Source organism: Lampris incognitus, chromosome 1 (genome assembly GCF_029633865.1).
Source record: "Lampris incognitus isolate fLamInc1 chromosome 1, fLamInc1.hap2, whole genome shotgun sequence".
Taxonomy (NCBI): Eukaryota; Metazoa; Chordata; class Actinopteri; order Lampriformes; family Lampridae; genus Lampris; species Lampris incognitus.
In genome coordinates, this window is record NC_079211.1 from 111,560,646 (window position 1) to 111,579,885 (window position 19,240).

At 46.8% G+C, this 19,240-nt stretch overlaps 1 protein-coding gene across 1 annotated transcript in view; it reads right to left on the reverse strand.

Annotated features, from left to right (window-relative positions):
• cacna1ba (calcium channel, voltage-dependent, N type, alpha 1B subunit, a) overlaps positions 1-19,240 on the reverse strand; it is a 269,201-nt gene that overhangs the window by 34,392 nt on the left and 215,569 nt on the right. The window contains 7 exon segments of the mRNA XM_056281288.1: positions 972-1,122; positions 1,551-1,642; positions 1,794-1,859; positions 3,652-3,768; positions 12,350-12,355; positions 13,079-13,162; positions 13,294-13,404. Coding sequence (XP_056137263.1) covers positions 972-1,122; positions 1,551-1,642; positions 1,794-1,859; positions 3,652-3,768; positions 12,350-12,355; positions 13,079-13,162; positions 13,294-13,404 — 627 coding nt within the window.

Below are 19,240 nucleotides of genomic sequence, written 5' to 3' on the forward strand. Positions count from 1 at the left end.
GTGGAGTGCAGAAGAGAGGTGAAGAAGAGAGTGCAGGCAGGGTGCTGAAGAGTGTCAGGAGTGATTTGCGACAGAAGGGTACCAGCAAGAGTTAAAGGGAAAGTTTACAAGATGGTTGTGAGACCAGCTATATTGTATGGTTTGGAGACAGTGGCACTGACGAAAAAACAGGAGGTGGAGCTGGAGGAGGCAGAGTTGGAAGATTTTCATTGGGAGTGATGAACAAGGACAGGATTAGGAATGATTATATTAGAGGGACAGCTCAGGTTGGGCAATTTGGAGACAAAGCAAGAGAGGCAAGACTGAGATGGTTTGGACATGTGTGGAGGAGAGATGCTGGGTATATTGGGGGAAGGATGCTGAATATGGAGCTGCCAGGGAAGAGGAAAAGAGGAAGGCCAAAGAGGAGGTTTATGGATGTGGCGAGAGAGGACATGCAGGTAGCTGGTGTGACAGAGGAAGATGCAGAGGACAGGAAGAAATGGCAACAGATGATCCGCCGTGGTGATCCCTAATGGGAGCAGCCGAAAGTAGTAGTAATAACAGAGGGATGCAGTTTACTGAACCAGGACATTTCAGACCAGGTCACATAAATGGCTGTCAAGGGGAAAGTAAATTAAACTGTCTGGCACAGGTGGACTCAGATAAACTACAAATAGTATTTACAAGCTCTATTTGACCCAATTTTGGTATACAACCAGAAATGTGCAATGCAGGTTGCATGGGTTCTACCCAAACAAATATCCATCCATCCATCCATTATCCAAACTGCTTATCCTGCTCTCAGGGTCACGGGGATGCTGGAGCCTATCCCAGCAGTCACTAGGCGGCAGGCAGGGAGACACCCTGGACAGGCTGCCAGGCCATCACAGGGCCGACACACACACATTCACCCCTAGGGACAATTTAGTACAGCCAATTCACCTGAGGCCAACTGTCAGTGTTTACATAAAACTGTGTTAACAACTGACCAGAAAAGAGCAGAGGAAAATGAAGGAGACAAAGTAGAAGTAGGCAAAGTCGCTTCCACACTCCTTCCCCTGGATCACCGATTTCTCATCGCATGCTCGCCGACTCAAACACGACAGCATGATCTCGTGCCATGCTTCACCCGTGGCACTCCTGACAAAGACAGACAGACAGAATGCAGGATTATCTCAGAGACGACGGATGAGAAAAGCTCCCCATTGACGCTGGGGGAATGTTTACCATTTACAACAACTTGTTCCTGCGCCCTGCTACAACAGCGGCAGCGGTTCTCTTGAGGCCAGTTCAAACTGAACGCTCGCTTCGCTGACTGACTGGCAGAGCGGTATGAGCACTCAAGATATTTCTGCAACACTTGCTCTTTTCTTATTCATTGGGAATGTCAACATCCGGCAGACTCAAGACTGTATTACAGGAGCCTGGAAAAACCCAGGGCAGAGTAGTTCAAACCTAGAAAGCTTTAAAATAATTGGATCACAGCAAGATGTTTTATCTGACTGTCCTTTTTTGTCTCTTTCTGCTGTATTATTATGTGCCTGCTGGGATTCTATAGATCTGTGTACCTGAAGAGCAGCATGAGGGCCTGCAGAAAAGTGCGGAAGTTATTGTGGTGATTGATGGCCGTGTCCTCATTAAGCTCAATGTTTCCAAAAACCTGCGGAGAGCACACAAAGCTTAGTAAATTCCCCACATCATCCGATCAATGCCCAGTACCTCTTCTGCTCAGGTCTGGGTAGCTGCGTTTTCACAGTGCATTATTGTGCCACTGTGTGCCTATGTGACCGACGCAGAGGGGCAATACCCACCTGCATTCCAATTATGGCATAGATGAAGAAGAGCATAGCGATCAGCAGGCACACATAGGGCAGGGCCTGTAGGGGGAAATGGGAACAAAACATTTTTAATTTTCATAAATTAAACTCCAGCCTTTGTTTTTTTTAGTTTTATGCATGCGTGTGTGTGTGTGTGTGTGTGTGTGTCTATTGGCATTAGTATGCACTACAGCATACAAAATGGTTGAAGAATGACAAATTTGTCAAAGAATAAGCTGTGAATAATAAATTGTTATCTTATTGCATGGCTAACTTCTGATTTGGAAACTTTTTTCCCCCTTTTTCTCCTCAATTGTATCTGGCCAATTACCCCACTCTTCCGAGCCGTCCCGGTCGCTGCTCCACCCTCTCTGCTGATCCAGGGAGGGCTGCAGACTACCCCATGCCTCCTCTGATACATGTGGACTCGCCAGCCGCTTCTTTTCACCTGACAGTGAGGAGTTTCACCAGGGGAACGCAGCGTGTGGGAGGATCACACTATTGCCCCCCAGTTCCTTCTCCCCCCCTGAACAGGCGCCCCCACCGACCAGAGGAGGCGGTAGTGCAGCGACCAGGACACACCCACATTGTGTCTGTAGAGACGGCCGACCAAGCTGGAGGGAACACGGGGATTCGAACTGGCGATCCCCATGTTGGTAGGCAACGGAATAGACCGCTACACTACTCAGACGCCTCCTGATTTGGAAACCTTCTTCTTCTTCTTTTGGCTTGTTCCCTATTTGCCAGGGGTCGCCACAGCGGATTTTAGTTTCCATCGCTACCATGTGAGGTAGTGACGTGTGTGTACTCTGATTTGAAACCTATTTATGTATTTATTTATCTTATTTGTAAGGAACCATGTTTAGTGTTAAATATACATGTTACCATTTGATGTACTGTACCAGCTAGTTTACAGCTAATTTTCACCTGCCGTCCCTTTGGTAGGTCACAATTAAAACATGTAACGACACAATAACAAACAGTACAATGCTGAATAATGTTGTGGCAGTATCCAATATTGAAATAACTCATCGAAATCTCTTTACATGTCTTTTCCACATCAAGCAAAAAGTAAGGAAAACACTTCAAACAGTATTCGCTTGGACCAAATGTTATGTTCAGAGTTATATACCTGATATCGCTCCACATTAATTAACTGCATCACTGTCACCCATTAACTGCATTACACTTGCAGTGAAGAAAGTTGTGTGTCAGAACATGGTCTCAAAACTTTAATACCATTTACGTATGATGTCATAGAAATCCTGCAACAGTGTCACCTCCTCCACCAGCTACAACAGTAATTTACCATCCATCCATTATCCGAACCGCTTATCCTGCTTTCAGGGTCGCCGGGATGCTGGAGCCTATCCCAGCAGTCATTGGGCGGCAGGCGGGGAGACACCCTGGACAGGCCGCCAGGCCATCACACAGGGCCCACACACACACACACACACATTCATACCTAGGGGCAATTTAGTACGGCCAATTCACCTGACCTATATGTCTTTGGACTGTGGGAGGAAACTGGAGCCCCCGGAGGAAACCCACGCAGACACGGGGAGAACATGCAAACTCCACACAGAGGATGACCCCCAAGGTTGGACTACCCTGGGGCTCAAACCCAGGACCCTTCCTGCTGTGAGGCAACCGTGCTAACCACTGTGCCACCCAGTAAATTACCAGTAAATAACGTACATCATGGCCAAAACCTCCTTAAATGATTCAGAGACTTTTATTTAAATCATTAGCTATTCATCATAAAGACTATACAACATTTTGTCTCATGTGCTGGTGTAAGGGTGTAGGCTTGCTTGTGTGTGTATGAGCATGCACATTTGTGTATTACAACCTTAAAGGACTGAACGAAAGTCCACAGCAGGATCCTGATGGTGTAGCCCTGCCTCAGCAGCTTGATAAGGCGAGCAGCCCTGAACAGCCTCAGGAAACTTAGGTTCAACAACCTGTCCTGTTGGGGGCACAAAGGACATCAAGCGTTACTCCACTTGATCATATCAACCCTGTTACGGCCCTAGTGCCGTGTGTCTAATTTTCCCTCTCCAGGTAACGCCCCACCTCCTATGGAACTGCTGATTGAGCCCAGGTGACCCCAATTCCTCATCAGCTGGGTATATAACTTGGAGAGGGACACCCAACAGTGTCAGTGGGCCATTGTTGGCAGCAGTGAGTGGAGCGAGACGGCCAGTGTTGTCAACCAGAGAGCATGCTCTTGTGTCTATACTCCTTGAGAAGGAGAGTGAAACCTATTCGTGTTCTTGTTTCTTTCGGTTTGGTTGGATCTGAGTTTGTTTTGTTAAAAGCCTGGTTAGTTAAGCGCCAGCATCTTTAGTTGCTTGTTTATTCGATAGTTTGACTAAAAGTTCGTTTTGTTAATAAATCTGTTTTTACACCTGGTTTTGCCTCCCACCTTTCTTATTCCCCCGGGACACTTTTATTTTCTTTGTTACTTCCCCTGGACCTTTAAGGATATAATTGGGGCTCGTCCGGGATAATTTTCTTTGAATAAGACGGTAAGGAGGTGGATTCCGTGTGTGTGTGTGTGTGTGTGTGTGTGTGTGTGTTAATTGTTGCTTTGCCTGCGGTGGCGGGTGCGGTGAATTTTGTAAATCCGTTTGGTGTTTCAGACAGCTTCCCTGGTTAGAATAGGGGAGTGTCCAGCTGGCTGTGACTAGTCCTTCCATTGGACACTCTTTTGTTATTTTGCCTTTCTTGTTTTAGGAGTAATCCTGGGTGGGGACAACGCTCCCTGACGGGGGTAGGCTTTTCGGGGCTCAGGCCGCCGAAGTTCAGCCTTTAAAGCCGAGCCCAGCACGCTCCGAGAAGACAGATTGGTCAAGTTTCAACCAGGTAGGAATGGGGGAAGTTTGTTTTTAAGGCTAACCATACGTTTATTTTCAGCTTGCCATAATTTGCCACTGGTGGATGTGACCTTCTGAAAGTGTGCGGTTGAGTGACTATAGCGGAGGCAAATTAACATGCAGCCCGTGTGGTGTTTTTTAGCTATGGCTACTTTTGAGTCATGTGTGTGTACTCCTGGTTCTAAGCTGGCTGTGCAGTTAAAAGTCCGTCTTGCTCGCCTCCAGTTGGAAAGGGAGAGAGAAATCCCGTTTCGCAGGGAGTTGGAATTGAAGAAATTAGAAGCAGAGACGACTGTTAAAATGCGAGTTAGAGGTGCAGTATGAGCATAGTGTCCACGCAGCAGGCTGCGGTGTTGGCAGACGAATTCACGCTCCCACATAAAAACATCTTCGTGCCGCATATTTCATTCCCCTGCAGCGGCGACTCACGAAATGCTAACATGCAAGTTACTCGAGCTTCACGGGTCGGTACTCTTCCAAAGCCTAAAGTGGAGAAACTGTTTTTTTTCTGCCATAGGTCTGGACATTTGGTTGTCGATTGTGAGGTGTTAAAATGTAAGCGGCAGAACCGCGGGCGGCCGTGTCCCAGGTGAGAGGGAATAGGGAGGACCTAAACCAGCCCCAGAAGCAGGAGGTGAGAATTGCACACCTCGAGTCTGCCGTCACTGACCTCACACGCAATGCAGGTTGAGGCAGAGGAGCTTCGTTTGGAGTTGGTGAATCAAAGGAGGAAAGATATGGAGCAGCTGAGGTTTGTCCGTGTAGAACTCGAAGAAGCCCAGAAGTCTCAGCGGGAGATGAAGCTGCTGCTTGACATGTACCGCTCAGCACCCAAGGAGCAGAGGGACAAAGTCCAGCTCACAGCAGCTGAGAAGACTGAGGCAGAGGCTGAAGGACCTGGAAGAGGGGGAGCGAAGAGAAGGCAAGAAGATGGCTGACGAAGCGGCCCTGAGGAAGATTCGCTCAGTAGAGAAGCAGGTCAACATCCTCAACAAGAAGCTTTCAATAGTGAAACAGGAGGATGCCTTGCTCAGGGAGATGGATGTGACAGGCCAGGCATTTGAGGACATGCAGGAGGAAAACATCAGACTGATGCAGCAGCTCAGGGAGAAGGACAAAGCCAGCTTGAAACGGAGTGAAGAGGATTACCCTCTTGAATGCCAACCTAGGGTTTGTATTTATGGGAGGGAGTGTTACGGCCCCTGTGTTGTGTATGCAATTACCCTCTTGTAGACAGACCTAGGGTTTGTATTTATGAGAGGGTGTGTTACGGCCCCGATGCCATGTGATGTGTATGTGATTACCCTCCCATATATACAAACCTAGGGTTTGTACTTATGGGAGGGGGTGTTACGGCCCTAGGGCCGTGTCTAATTTTCCCTCTCCAGGTAATGCCCCGCCTCCTATGGAACTGCTGATTGAGCCCAATTCCTCATCAGCTGGGTATATAACTTGGAGAGAGACACCCAACAGTGCCAGTGGGCCATTGTTGTCAACCAGAGAGCACGCTCTTGTGTCTGTACTCCTTGAGAAGGAGGGTGAAACCTATTGGTGTTCTTGTTTGTTTGGTTGGATCTGAGTTTGTTTTGTTAAAAGCCTGGTTAAGCGCCAGCATCTTTAGTTGCCTGTTTATGCGATAGTTTGACTAAAAGTTTGTTTTGTTAATAAATCTGTTTTTACACCTGGTTCCACCTTTCTTATTCCTCTGGGACACTTTTATTTTCTTTGTTACATCCCCTGGACCTTATCAACCTCAGTCATTTTAAACATCCATCACTGCATCAGTTGCTTCTTACTCCAGTGTAAACCTTGAGTATTTCTAATACCCCCAATTCAGACCTTGACTTAAGAATGGTGAACTGGATTTAGGTCAGTAATAAAGGCCGCTCGCTACCCACTGTACCCATCATGTCGGAGCTTGCCACGGGAGACAAGCTCTCCCAAGATGCTCACATTAGCACTTCAACGACTTCAGTAGAACGGAGCCCCCAATAAGAATGTCAGGATTTGATTTAAACCTTTATATTGTTTTGGTTTTTTTTTTTTTTTCTTCCAGCGGAATTTCAAAGAGGTGATTCTTTTCTTTTTTCAAAACTATTTTTTGCCTTTATTTGATAGCGCTAGTCAAGAGACAGACAGGGAAGAGAGAGGGGATGACATGCAGCAAAGGGCCTGGATTCGAACCCAGGCCGCAGTAATAAGGACCCAGCCTTACGTGGTCTACCAGGGGAGCCACTGGGCCGCCCCAAGAGGCAATTCTTTAGTTAGGTCAAAACACACATTACGATCAACCCCCCCAGTGTGCGTCTTTCCCATGACAGCATCAGCAACACAGAGACCCATGTGATGTAAAAGATACATGCGGGGTCCAGTGCTCTAAACCAACAAAATATGAGGCGAGTAGAAAGACAACATGCTGGCGTTAGCCAACTAAACTTTCTAGGTAGATACCTCCATCACAGTCCTCTACATCTACACCCCTTTATACATAGACACTACTATCACGGTCCTCTATATCTACACCCTTTTATACCCTTTATAAATGGACACCTCCATCATGGTCCTCTACATCTACACCCTTTTATACATGGATACCATCACTGTTCTCTACATCTACACCTCTTTATATCCTTTATACATGGCCACCTCCATCACCGTCTATATCTACACCCCTTTATATATTACATTAGTCATTTAGCCGACGCTTTTATCCAAAGCAACTTACAATAAGTGCATTTAACGTAGGAAATCAGGAGAACTACTAGTCATCAGAGGTCATAAGTGCATCTAAACAAGCATCTAAGAGCAAAACCAGTGCTAAAGTAAAAGCGCAAGAAAGATTGTTTTTTTTATGAGTGAATACAATAAGTGCTAAGAACAAGCAACGGTAGTAGTTCTTGAAGAGGCGAGTTTTCAACCTGCGCCAAAAGACGGGCAGCAACTCTGCTGTCCTGACATCAGTGGGGAGTTCATTCCACCACTGTGGGGCCAGGACAGAAAAGACCCTTGACCGGGTCGATCGGACGCAGGGGCCTCTGAGCGACAGGGCAACCAGGCGTCCCGAGGCAGCAGAGCGAAGTGGTCGGGCAGGGGTGTAGGGCTTGACCATGGCCTGGAGATAGGAAGGAGCAGTTCCTTTCACTGCCCTGTAGGCTAACACCAGAGTCTTAAACTGGATGCGAGCAGCTACTGGGAGCCAGTGTAGGGACAGGAGAAGGGGTGTTGTGTGGGAGAACTTAGGGCGGTTGAACACCAGATGAGTTGCAGCTTTCTGAACAAGTTCCAGAGGTCTGATGGCCAACGCCGGGGCACCAGCAAGGAGGGAGTTGCCATAGTCCAGCCGGGAGATGACCAGAGCCTGGATGAGCCCCTGTGCCATCTCGTCAGTGAGGAATGGGCGAATCCTCCTGATGTTATAGAGGAGAAATCTGCAGGAGTGAGGAACCGATGCAACATTTATAGCAAACGACAGTTGGTCGTACAGGATCACACCAAGATTCCTGACAGTCCGAATTGGCGTCACTACGGTGTTGTCAATGGTGATGGCCAGGTCTCAGTGCGGGCAACCTTTCCCCGGGAGGAATATCAGCTCCATCTTGTCCAGATTGAGCTTCAGGTGGTGTGTTGCCATCCACTCCGAGATGTCAGTCAAGCACGCAGCAATGCGTGTCTCTACTTGTGTATCAGAGGGAGGAAAGGACGAGATCAGCTGGGTGTCATCGGCATAACAATGGTAAGAGAAGTCATGCGAGCGAATAACAGAACCCAGGGATGTCGTGTACAGGGAGAAAAGGAGAGGACCCAGAACGGAACCCTGTGGAACGCCTGTAGTCAGTCTGCGAGGCTCCGACACAGATCCTTTATACCTTTATACATGTACACCTCCTTTATACATGTACACAGATCCTTTATATCCTTTCTACATGTACACCTCCATCACCTTTCTCTACATCTACACCCCTTTATATCCTTTATACATGGACACCTCCATCACTGTTCTCTACATCTACACTCCTTTATATCCTTTATACATGGACACCTCTATCACCGTTCTCTACATCTACACCCCTTTATATCCTTTATACATGGACACCTCCATCACCGCCCTCTACATCTACACCCCTTTATATCCTTTATACATGGACACCTCCATCATCGCCCTCTAAATCTACACCCCTTTCTATCCTTCATACATGGACACCATCATCACCCTCCTCTACATCTACACCCTTTTATATCCTTTATACATGGACACCTCCATCACCGTCCTCTACATCTACACATCTTTATATCCTTTATACATGGACACCTCCATCACCGCCCTCTACATCTACACCCCTTTATATCCTTCATACATGGACACCATCATCACCGTCCTCTACATCTACAACTCTTTATATCCTTCATACATGGACACCTCCATCACCGCCCTCTACATCTACACCTCTTTATATCCTTTATACATGGACACCTCCATCACCGTTCTCTACATCTACACTCCTTTATATCCTTTATACATGGACACCATCATCACCGTTCTCTACATCTACACCCCTTTATATCCTTTATACATGGACACCTCCATCACCGCCCTCTACATCTACACCCCTTTATATCCGTTATACATGGACACCTCCATCATTGTCCTCTACATCTACACCCCTTTCTATCCTTCATACATGGACACCATCATCACCGTCCTCTACATCTACACATCTTTATATCCTTTATACATGGACACCTCCATCACCGCCCTCTACATCTACACCCCTTTATATCCTTCTTACATGGACACCATCATCACCGTCCTCTACAGCTACAACTCTTTATATCCTTTATACATGGACACCTCCATCACTGCCCTCTACATCTACACCTCTTTATATCCTTTGTACATGGACACCTCCATCACCGTCCTCTAAATCTACACCCCTTTATATCCTTTATACATGGACATCTCCATCACAGTCCTCTACATCTACACCCCTTTATATCCTTTATACATGGACATCTCCATCACTGTCCTCTACATCTACACCCCTTTATATCCTTTATACATGGACACCTCCATCACTGTCCTCAATATCTACACCCCTTTATATCCTTTATACACAGACACCACCATCACTGTCCTCTATATCTACACTCCCTTATATCCTTTATACACAGACACCACCATCACTGTCCTCTATAGCTACACCCCTTTATATCATTTATACATGGACACCTCCATCAGTCCTCTAAAATATTCAAATGTGATGTCTAATGAGTAAACATGAAGGTGAAAGTCTTTTACATCAAAAGACAGAATACAATTAGGAACAGTTCAAATGTGCATATTTGCAACCCTCTGAATTTTCCAAGCAGAAACGGTTTTTAAAACCCTCTTCCAGAGGACTCCTGAGATGTTCGCTCTTCTACGTTTTTTAACTAACAGTCTGAAAGAATTTCAAGTTTTTAATTGAGCAAAAGAATAACTGTATGTCTTCTCTTTTACTATATGTTAAAAACAGTAAAACAAAAAATAGGCCTGTCATTGCCACAGTTGTTGCCAAACTGTAAACAAATTAGCTAACAGAGCTGGCTGGAGCCAGAATGTGTTTGATGCCCAGGAACGTTCCTCGCTGATGTGGACTCCAACGAACTTAAAGCTGGAGACATGCTCCACTTCCACCCCACTGATGTGTATGGGAGACTGGCTGCAGCTTTTAGACCCCCTGAAGTCCAGCTATTCAACCCACATTTCCTGAGGAGGGTGAGGAGCGCCTGTCTATCCCCCAAAATTCTCACCAACTTCTACCACTGCATCATAGAGAGCATCCTGACCAGCTGCATCTCAGTGTGGTATGGCAACTGCACCTCAGTAAACCAGAAAGCTCTGCAGCGGGTCGTCAAGGCGGCCCAGCATACATCACTGGTATCCAGCTCCCAGCCATAAAAGACATTTATCACAAACGCTGCCTTTGAAGAGGTCTCAGCATCAGCAGAGATCCCACCCACCCCAACCATGGACTGTTCTCCCCCCTGCACTCTGGGAGGCACTACAGGAGCCTCAGAGCCTACACCACCAGGCTCAAAAATAGCTTCTTTCCCCAAGCTGTTGCCCACCTGAACCTGGCTACCCACTGAATGTCTGTGAATATTTTTAACTTTTTTGCACTCGTGCTCCTTTTGAAATTATTTTGAGCTTTTGGTCTTCATGTGTGTATATCTTACACTGTGTTTGCTATGTTTGTCTGTGCCTGTCTTGCACTGTTTGGCAAAGCTGCAGCCCTAATTTCATTTGTAACATGTGCCTACACATTGTTTTTAATGACAATAAATTGAATTGAATTGAATTGAATTGAATAGAATGTGTGTACATCACATACACCATGTACTCAAGGACGCTCAGCTTTGCACATCAAAAAAAAAAAAAAACAACAAAAAACTTTAGAACAGCTACGTAGGAATAAAAGCTTGTATACCTATTTGTATGAACATTGTCATTTATGCTTAAAAATAATGTACTTATTTTTTGGGTTTTACCCCCTTTTTCTTCCCAGTTGTACTCGTCCGATGACCCCACTCTTCCAAGCCGTCCCGGTCTCTGCTCCATCCCCTCTGCTGATCCGGGGAGGGCTGCAGACTACCACATGTCATCTTCTGATACACGTGGAGTCGCCAGCTGCTTCTTTTCACCTGACAGTGAGGAGTTTCGCCAGGGGGATGTAGCGTGTGGGAGGATCATGCTATTCCCCCCAGTTCCCACTCCCCCCCAAACAGGTGCCCTGACCGACCAGAGAAGGCACTAGTGCAACAATGAGGACACATACCCACATTCAACTTCCCACCCACAGACATGGCCAATTGTGTCTGCAGGGATGCCCGACCAAGCCAGAGGCAACACGGGGACTCGAACTGATGATCCCCGTGTTGGTAGGCAACGGAATAGACCGCCACGCCATCCGGACACCCAGTATAGAATTATTTTATTAACATTAGGAACATATTCAGCTTGGTATGGTGCTATTTGTCCAATCTGCCAAGTGACCTAAATCCATTTAACGTAAATATTATCTTGCTAGCTATCCTGCTAACGCTAGCTACCTCACATGCACTAACAGCACACAGCTGGATGCACCAGCTACCAAAACTAAGAGCAAAGAAACTCGGACTACAACACACCCAGACAGAGCGTGACTTCCATTCTCTGCTCAGGACGCCATTACTCCACTATCTCTTTCCATAGCAAATAGTTGTTTTTGCTATATTAACGTTTGAAATCTCATAAACAGCACCTTTAAGAAATCAAAAGCTGCAGATGCAGTTTTCCATTATACTGTCATTGTAGTTTCACACATAAAAGTCCCCACAGTGCAGGAAGTAAGGTCTTCGAGTCTTTACATTTTCTGCAGGAGTAACTACATCATCCTACTCTCCGTCTCTTCTCGAGTTTGGCAAGTATGCACATGTACTACGTCAGTCTAGGTAAAACCTGTGTAATGCTACATAGTCTGAGTCATGAAAACCTCGACCTGTGGTTATTCATTTGTTGCAGCACAGAGGTTGTTCATCCTTTTTCAGCCGATGTTGATGTAAATTCAGGCATAGGTTTGATCAAATGGCACAGGCTGGTTAAATACACCTAAATGTCTATTGTGGGCCAAATGACTATGGAAAGGCACTCACCGTCGTCTAGCGATTGTTTGAAGCAGTGGATGGCGACACCAGTGAGGTTCATCAACAAGAAGTCAACCCAGAGAGAGAAAGAGACAAAAGACAGACAGTGACAGTACGAGAGACAAGCAGAGAGAGGGAGAAAGAGAGGGAGGAAAAGTGTCGTAGGATAGAGTAGGGGGGTACGGAAGTGGGAGGAATGAGGGGCAAGAAAATAGTGACAGGAACATGGTACAACATTAACCCATAAGCTCAACAAGCACACAACACAAATTACTCAGGCTACTGGACACTGAAAAACACATTTACACACATTCATACAGGTAGCTGTAACTCAAAAACACCCCCCCCTTTTTTTCTTCCCAGTTGTACCCGGCCAATTACCCCACTCTTCCCAGCCGTCCCGGTCGCTGCTCCATCCCCTCTGTCGATCTGGGGAGGGCTGCAGACGACAACATGCCTCCTCCGATACATGTGGAGTCGTCAGCCGCTTCTTTTCACCTGACAGTGATGAGTTTCACCAGGGGGATGTAGCATGTGGGAAGATCGCGCTATTCCCCCCAGTCCTGATAGCTTGTCCTGGCTATCAGACTCTCTGGACCAAAGCCAAGACATCTTTGCTGATGTAGCTAACTGAAGTCTGCATAAAGCCGGTGTATGTGTGTGTGTGCGTGTGTGTGAGACCCTCACTGCCCTGGCTGATCATCATGGACAGAGGTTGGTATGTTTGGAGAATCTTACCTTGATTTCAGTCACGATGATGTCAGTGATGCTCCCCAATACTGTTACAAAGTCAAACACATTCCAGGCGTCCTTCAGATAGTTCTGAGAAAAAGACGGTTCAAATTATCAGTATCGACGCTCACAGGCCGGGTATACAAAAGGGAAAAAAGTGCTCAGACATGACTCGTCCTTTTTTTCAGCACAACAGCAGCAGGTTATTAAATTCTACCCACCAGCGGACCAAAAGCAATGATCTTCAGGATACACTCGAGAGAGAAGAGGGCTGTGAAGACGATGTTAAGGTTCTTGAGCATTGCCTCGTAGAAGTCAGGAGCTCCATGGAACTAAAAGATGAAGGGGGAGAGGCACAGTATTGGGTTTTTTTTTCATCTCTGATTTGTTAACCGAGCATTAATGGGATTTTAATTTGCTGTTCTGCTTCCCTGTCATACTGTTACACCACGTCTCATCCTCAGACCCATGTCTCATGAGCCCAGTGGTCAGCACTGTTTCCTCACAGCAAGAAGGTCCTGGGTTCCAACCCCAAGCCGTCCCTGTCCTTTCTGTGTGGAGTTTGCATGTTCTCCCCGTGTCTGCGTGGGTTTCCTCCGGGTGCTCCGGTTTCCTCCCACCATCAAAAAGACATGCATGTTAGGGCTAATACTCCTGTCTGTGCCCTTGAGCAAGGCAATGGAAAGAAGAACTGGAGTTGGTCCCCGGGCGCTGCAGCTGCCCACTGCTCCTAGCATAAGGAGGGTTAAATGCAGAAAACAAATTTCGTTGTATGTATGTACAATGACAAATAAAGTGTCTTCTTCTTCTTCATCCTGGCAGCTGCCCTGGACTCCTGAGTCTTCTCACTGAACAGTCCCACTGGAAGAGCTGCTGTCTCCATATTTTCTTTAAGCACAGCATATGATGTAAACCTCCTTTTACCAAACTCTAGGGGAAGCCATCATCTGCATGTTTCAAATGTGTCTGACAGTTGTAAAAAAAGTGTCGTCACAGCTGAGTATGTGCCTTAGAACCCACAGGAACCAGTCTGCGCAGGAAGGTCAGTGGGGTTATGACAATGCAATGCTCAAGGGTACTTCAGTGGTAATTGCGGAGAGACTTCGCTTAGATAAGAGCATACTCCATCGCTCTGTAGTGAACAACTATCGGAACGCCCCACCTGGTTCTGTGCCACCTCAGTTTTTCCTGACACACCAGAAACCATGATTTATGTCTTGCACTCTCATCCATTTTGTGATATAAAATGTTCACAGTAGTAAACACCAAACAAAACGATTAGAATATAAATCGTTGAGTCCCTGAAACTTGGAGGAAATTAATTAGCTTGCATAATGCTGTTGACTCGTCTGGGAAACAACTCAAATTGCATTTTCTTCAATTTGGCGACGCTCCACAGCTATCAAGAAGTCCCTTGAAATTCGCTTATTTTTAGGGAATCATCAGAGAAAGAAATGGCACTACTAGAGCCCAAAAAGAATGCCAAGAATCCATGTGAAAGTGCTGAGTTTAAAGCTCCATGCTACCATGTGTCTTTTTTATGGTAAAATATCCATTTTACTTGTTATTACTGATGTAATTGGCCTGTTTGAGAGGACAGAGACCATTCCCTATTATCTATTCAAATGGCTAATTTCTGGTAAACACACTGGCAGGAAATATAAGTGAAGGAAGTAACATGTTTTACATGACATCGTTTTACCCTTAGTAGAGGCCAGTGGCCTGGTTGACGCTAATGCTAATTTGCGACCATGGACGAGAGAAGTCAATCCAGTGCTTCAGCAGCAGTAACAGTAAAACCTAAATGAGCTCACCTGTCAAGAACACATCAGTCAAAAAAAAAATTAGTCAGGAAAAAAGTATGTAATTTTTTTTTAAAGGTTACAATTGAAGATGTCAGCCATGCTGATTTGAATGCTTTTTTTTCTTTTCTTTTTTTTTGATCAACAGTGTGTTATGTATGTGAAAAGTGGTCCATCAACCTCAACCAAAGGATATCTGGCTATTGGCAAACCAATATTTGTAGAAGGGATCATTGAAGTAAGGAATCAAAGGATGCTGGCTGGATTGTGCAGAACAACAGCTGATCTGCAGTTAGTCAATTGATAACATTGCACGATACTGGTCCAACAAGATTTTATGTAAAAACGCAAAACCCATCACTGGTGGCAGGACTTAAATATGAAAACACCTTCATGGGTCTTTGCATCTGTCATGCTGTGCATGACTATTGGCAGCTGGTGGAAGTGGTGGCAGTGGTGTGATTGTGTCGAGTATGTTTTCATATCGGTTTTCCTTCTTACCTGAACTACTGATTTGTATCCTGCCCCATCACTGACCATTAGCACTCTTGCAAACATGCTGAAAATACATTTACAATACTTAGTTTGAAGCTATAACATGTAACTTTGGAGGAATGAGCAACAGTGAGCTACATATTGAAAGTAAACAACCAAAAAATGTTTCCCAAGAAACCCAATGAAAGTACACCAGCTGAGCTACAGCACCTCACCCAGAAAAGAGAAACCGGGGCCCCCTCCTGGAGCCAGACCTGTGTAGGGAGCTTGTCGGCAAGCATCTGGTGGCTGGGCCTTGGCCCATGGGGCCTGGTCAGGCCCAACCTGAAAAAACAACATGGAGCCACCACCCCGTGGACCCACCACACGTGGGGATGAGCATTGATGTAGGGTGCAATGCAGGTCAGGCGGCAGGCAAAGGCGGGGACCGGGGCGTGCCGACTTCCGACATCACAGATTGGTCCTTGGGACGTGGAATATCACCTCTCTGGCAGAGAAGGAGCCTGAGCTAGTGCGGGAGGTGGAGCGGTACCAACTAGATATAGTTGGGCTCACCTCCACACATAACATGGGCTCTGGTACCAAATTCCTGGAGAGGGGCTTGACTCTTTACTTTTCCGGAGTTGGCCAAGGTTGACAGGTGCCGGGCGGGTGTGGGGATACTCACAAGTCCCTGGTTGAGCACTGCCATGTTGGAGTTCTCTCTGGGGAATGAGAGGGTCACCTCTATATGACTGCGAGTCGCTGGGGGTAAGGCTCTGACAGTTGGATATGCTTATGCACCAAATAGCAGTTTGGAGTATCTGGCCTTCTTGGGAGTCTCTGGGTGGTGTCCTGGATAGGGTTCCGCCTGGGGACTCTATAGTTCTGCTGGGGGATTTCAACGCTCACGTGGGTAACGACGGAGAAACATGGAGGGGCGTGATTGGGAGGAACAGCCTCCCTGATCGGAATGCGAGCGGTGTCTTGTTATTGGACTTCTGTGCGAGTCATGGATTGGCCATAACAAACACCATGTTCGAACATAAGGTAGTTTATAAGTGTACTTGGTACCAAAACACCTTAGGCTGAAGATCAATGATAGACTTTGTGGTTGTATCATCAGATCTGTGGCCGTATGTTTTGGACGCTCGGGAGGAGCAGAGCTGTCAACTGATCACCACCTGGGGGTGAGTTAGATCAGATGGTGGGGAAGGCTGCCAGACAGACCTAGCAAACCCAAACAAATAGTGGGGATGAACTGGGGATGTCTGGTGGAGGAGGTCTTCAACTCCCACATCCAGAAGAAGTTCTCCTATATCCCGAGGGAGGCTGGGGACATTGAGTCTGAGTGGGCCATGTTCAAAGCCTCTATTGCAGATGTGGCTGGTAGGGGCTGTGGTCTTAAGGTCATCAGTGCCTGTCAAGGTGGCAAACTAAGAACCCGCTGGTGGACACCAGTGGTGAGGGAAGCTGTCAGGCTGAAGAAGGAGGCCTTTCGAGCTTGGTTGGCCCAGGGGTATCCTGAAGCAGCAGACAGGTACCAGGAGGCCAGAAGGGCTGCACCTTCGGTGGTCACGGAAGCAAAAACTGGGGTGTGGGAGGAGTTCAGCGAGGCTATGGAGGAGGACTTCTGGTTGGCCTCAAGGAAGTTCTGGCAAACCATCTGGCGACTCAGGAAGGGGAAGCAGGGCTCGGTTCAGGCTGTGTTCAGCCGGGGAGGGGAACTGTTGATCCAGACTGGGGATGTTGTTGGGTGGTGGAAAGAACACTTTGAGCAGCTCGTGAACCCGGCTAACACGTCCTCGGTGGAGGAGGTAGAGTCTGAAGTCCCACCCATAGCCCTGGCAGAGGTCTCTGAGGTAGTTAAGAAGCGCCTCAGTGGCAAGGTGTGGATGAGATTCGCCCTGAGATGCTGAAGGCTCTGGACATTGTTGGGCTGTCTTGGTTGACACGCCTCCTCAGTGTCGTGTGGAGGTCGGGGACAGTACTTGTGGAGTGGCAGACTGAGGTGGTGGTTCCCATATTTAAAAAAGGGGAGCGGAAGGGGTGCTCCAATTCTTGGGGCATCACAATGATCATCCTCCCTGGGAAAGTCTACTTTAGAGTGCTGGAAAGGAGGCTCTGACCGACTGTCGAACCTCGGATCCAGGAGGCACAATGCGGATTCCATCCTGGCTGTGGAACAATGGACCAACACTTTGCCCTTACGGAAGTGCTGAGGGAGGCATGGGAGTTTGACCAGCCAGTCTACATGTGTTTTATGCACTTGGAGAAGGCTTATGATCATGTACCCCGACAGTACCCCCCGACACTCTGTGGGGGGTACTGTGGGAGTATGGGGTACCAGGGCAGTTGCTACAAGCCATCCGGTCCTTTTATAAAAGGTGTGTCAAACACATTTTCGGTGGGTGTTGGACTCCAGCAAGGTTGTCCTTTGTCTCTGATTCTGTTTGTGATATTCATGGACAGGATCTCAAGGTGCAGCCAAGGTGAGGATTGTGTCTGTTTTGGGAACCTCAGAATTGCATCTCTGCTCTTCGCAGATGATGTGGTTTTGTTGGCTTCATCAGAATGCGACCTCCAGCACGCACTGGGGAGGTTTCCAGCTGAGTGTGAAATGGCCGGGATGAGAGTCAGCACCTCCAGGTTTGAGGCTATGCTTCTCTACCGGAAAATGGTGGATTGCTCCCTCCGGGTGGGGGATGAGTTGTTGCCTCAAGTGAAGGAGTTCAAGTATCTTGGGGCCTTGTTCACGAGTCAGGGTAGGATGGAGCGGGAGATTGACAGGTGGATTGGTGCAGCATCAGCAGTAATGCGGATGTTGTACCAGACTGTTGTGGTGAAGAGGGTGCTTAACCGGAACGCAAAGCTCTCAGTTTACCAGTCAGTCTTCCTTCCAACCCTCACCTATGGTCATGAACTTTGGGAAGTGACCGAAAGGGTGGGATCGCAGATACAATCGGCTGAAATGAGTTTCCTCTGTAGGGTGTCTGGGCTCAGCCTTAGCGATAGGTTGAGGAGCTTGGACATCAGGAGGGAGCTCGGAGTAGAGCCACTGCTCCTTTGTGTCGAAAGGAGCCAGTTGAGGTGGTTCGGGCATCTGATTAGGATGCCTCCTGGGTGCCTTCCTTTGGAGGTTTTCCGGGCACGTCCAACTGAAAGAAGACAGCGGGGTAGACCCAGAGGCTCACAGAATGAAACATCTTTGCATTGACACTGGTTAACGAAACTTGGTCACAATAGACTGTGAGTCAATGTCTCTACATTAAGCTACATACTGTAGCTTTAACCTTTGAAACAAGATATTTGGAAAATAAATCCATGTCAAGTCCAAGCAATACTCAACAATTTGAGTCTATGCCCTAATGAACTGTGGCTTTTTTTTCCAGTATATTTTACAGTACAGATATATAACAAATAGATGTTCCCCCATGACCTTTCATTTGATATTTCCGATGTGAAAACAAGTTTGAAAGCAAGTTGTTAATACGTTTCTATGAAGAAAACTGCGGTATAGCTTGAATCATTTTCTTTAAGCATATTGTTTAGTTTTTTTTTTTAATCAGTTAATGCCCCAAGGGCACATTTCCAACTCAATCTTTGTGCTTAGTCAGTCTACATTAATTATTGGCGCATGGAATTTGAAGGCAATGCCACAGTAGAAAAACACAAAAAGTTGACAGAGTCCATGGCCTCTGACTTTCCATCGTACCGATGGTAAAGGCCAACCAAGATACAAAGGTTTAGAAAACCCATGTGTAAATGAAAGCATGACCAATATCCTCAGTTTCCACATCAAATAAGCAGTCTGAACGTCTGAACAGGTTCAGCTCAAATCTGCCAACTTCCATCCGCATAAGAATTCCATACTTTAAGAAGTTTTAAGTAA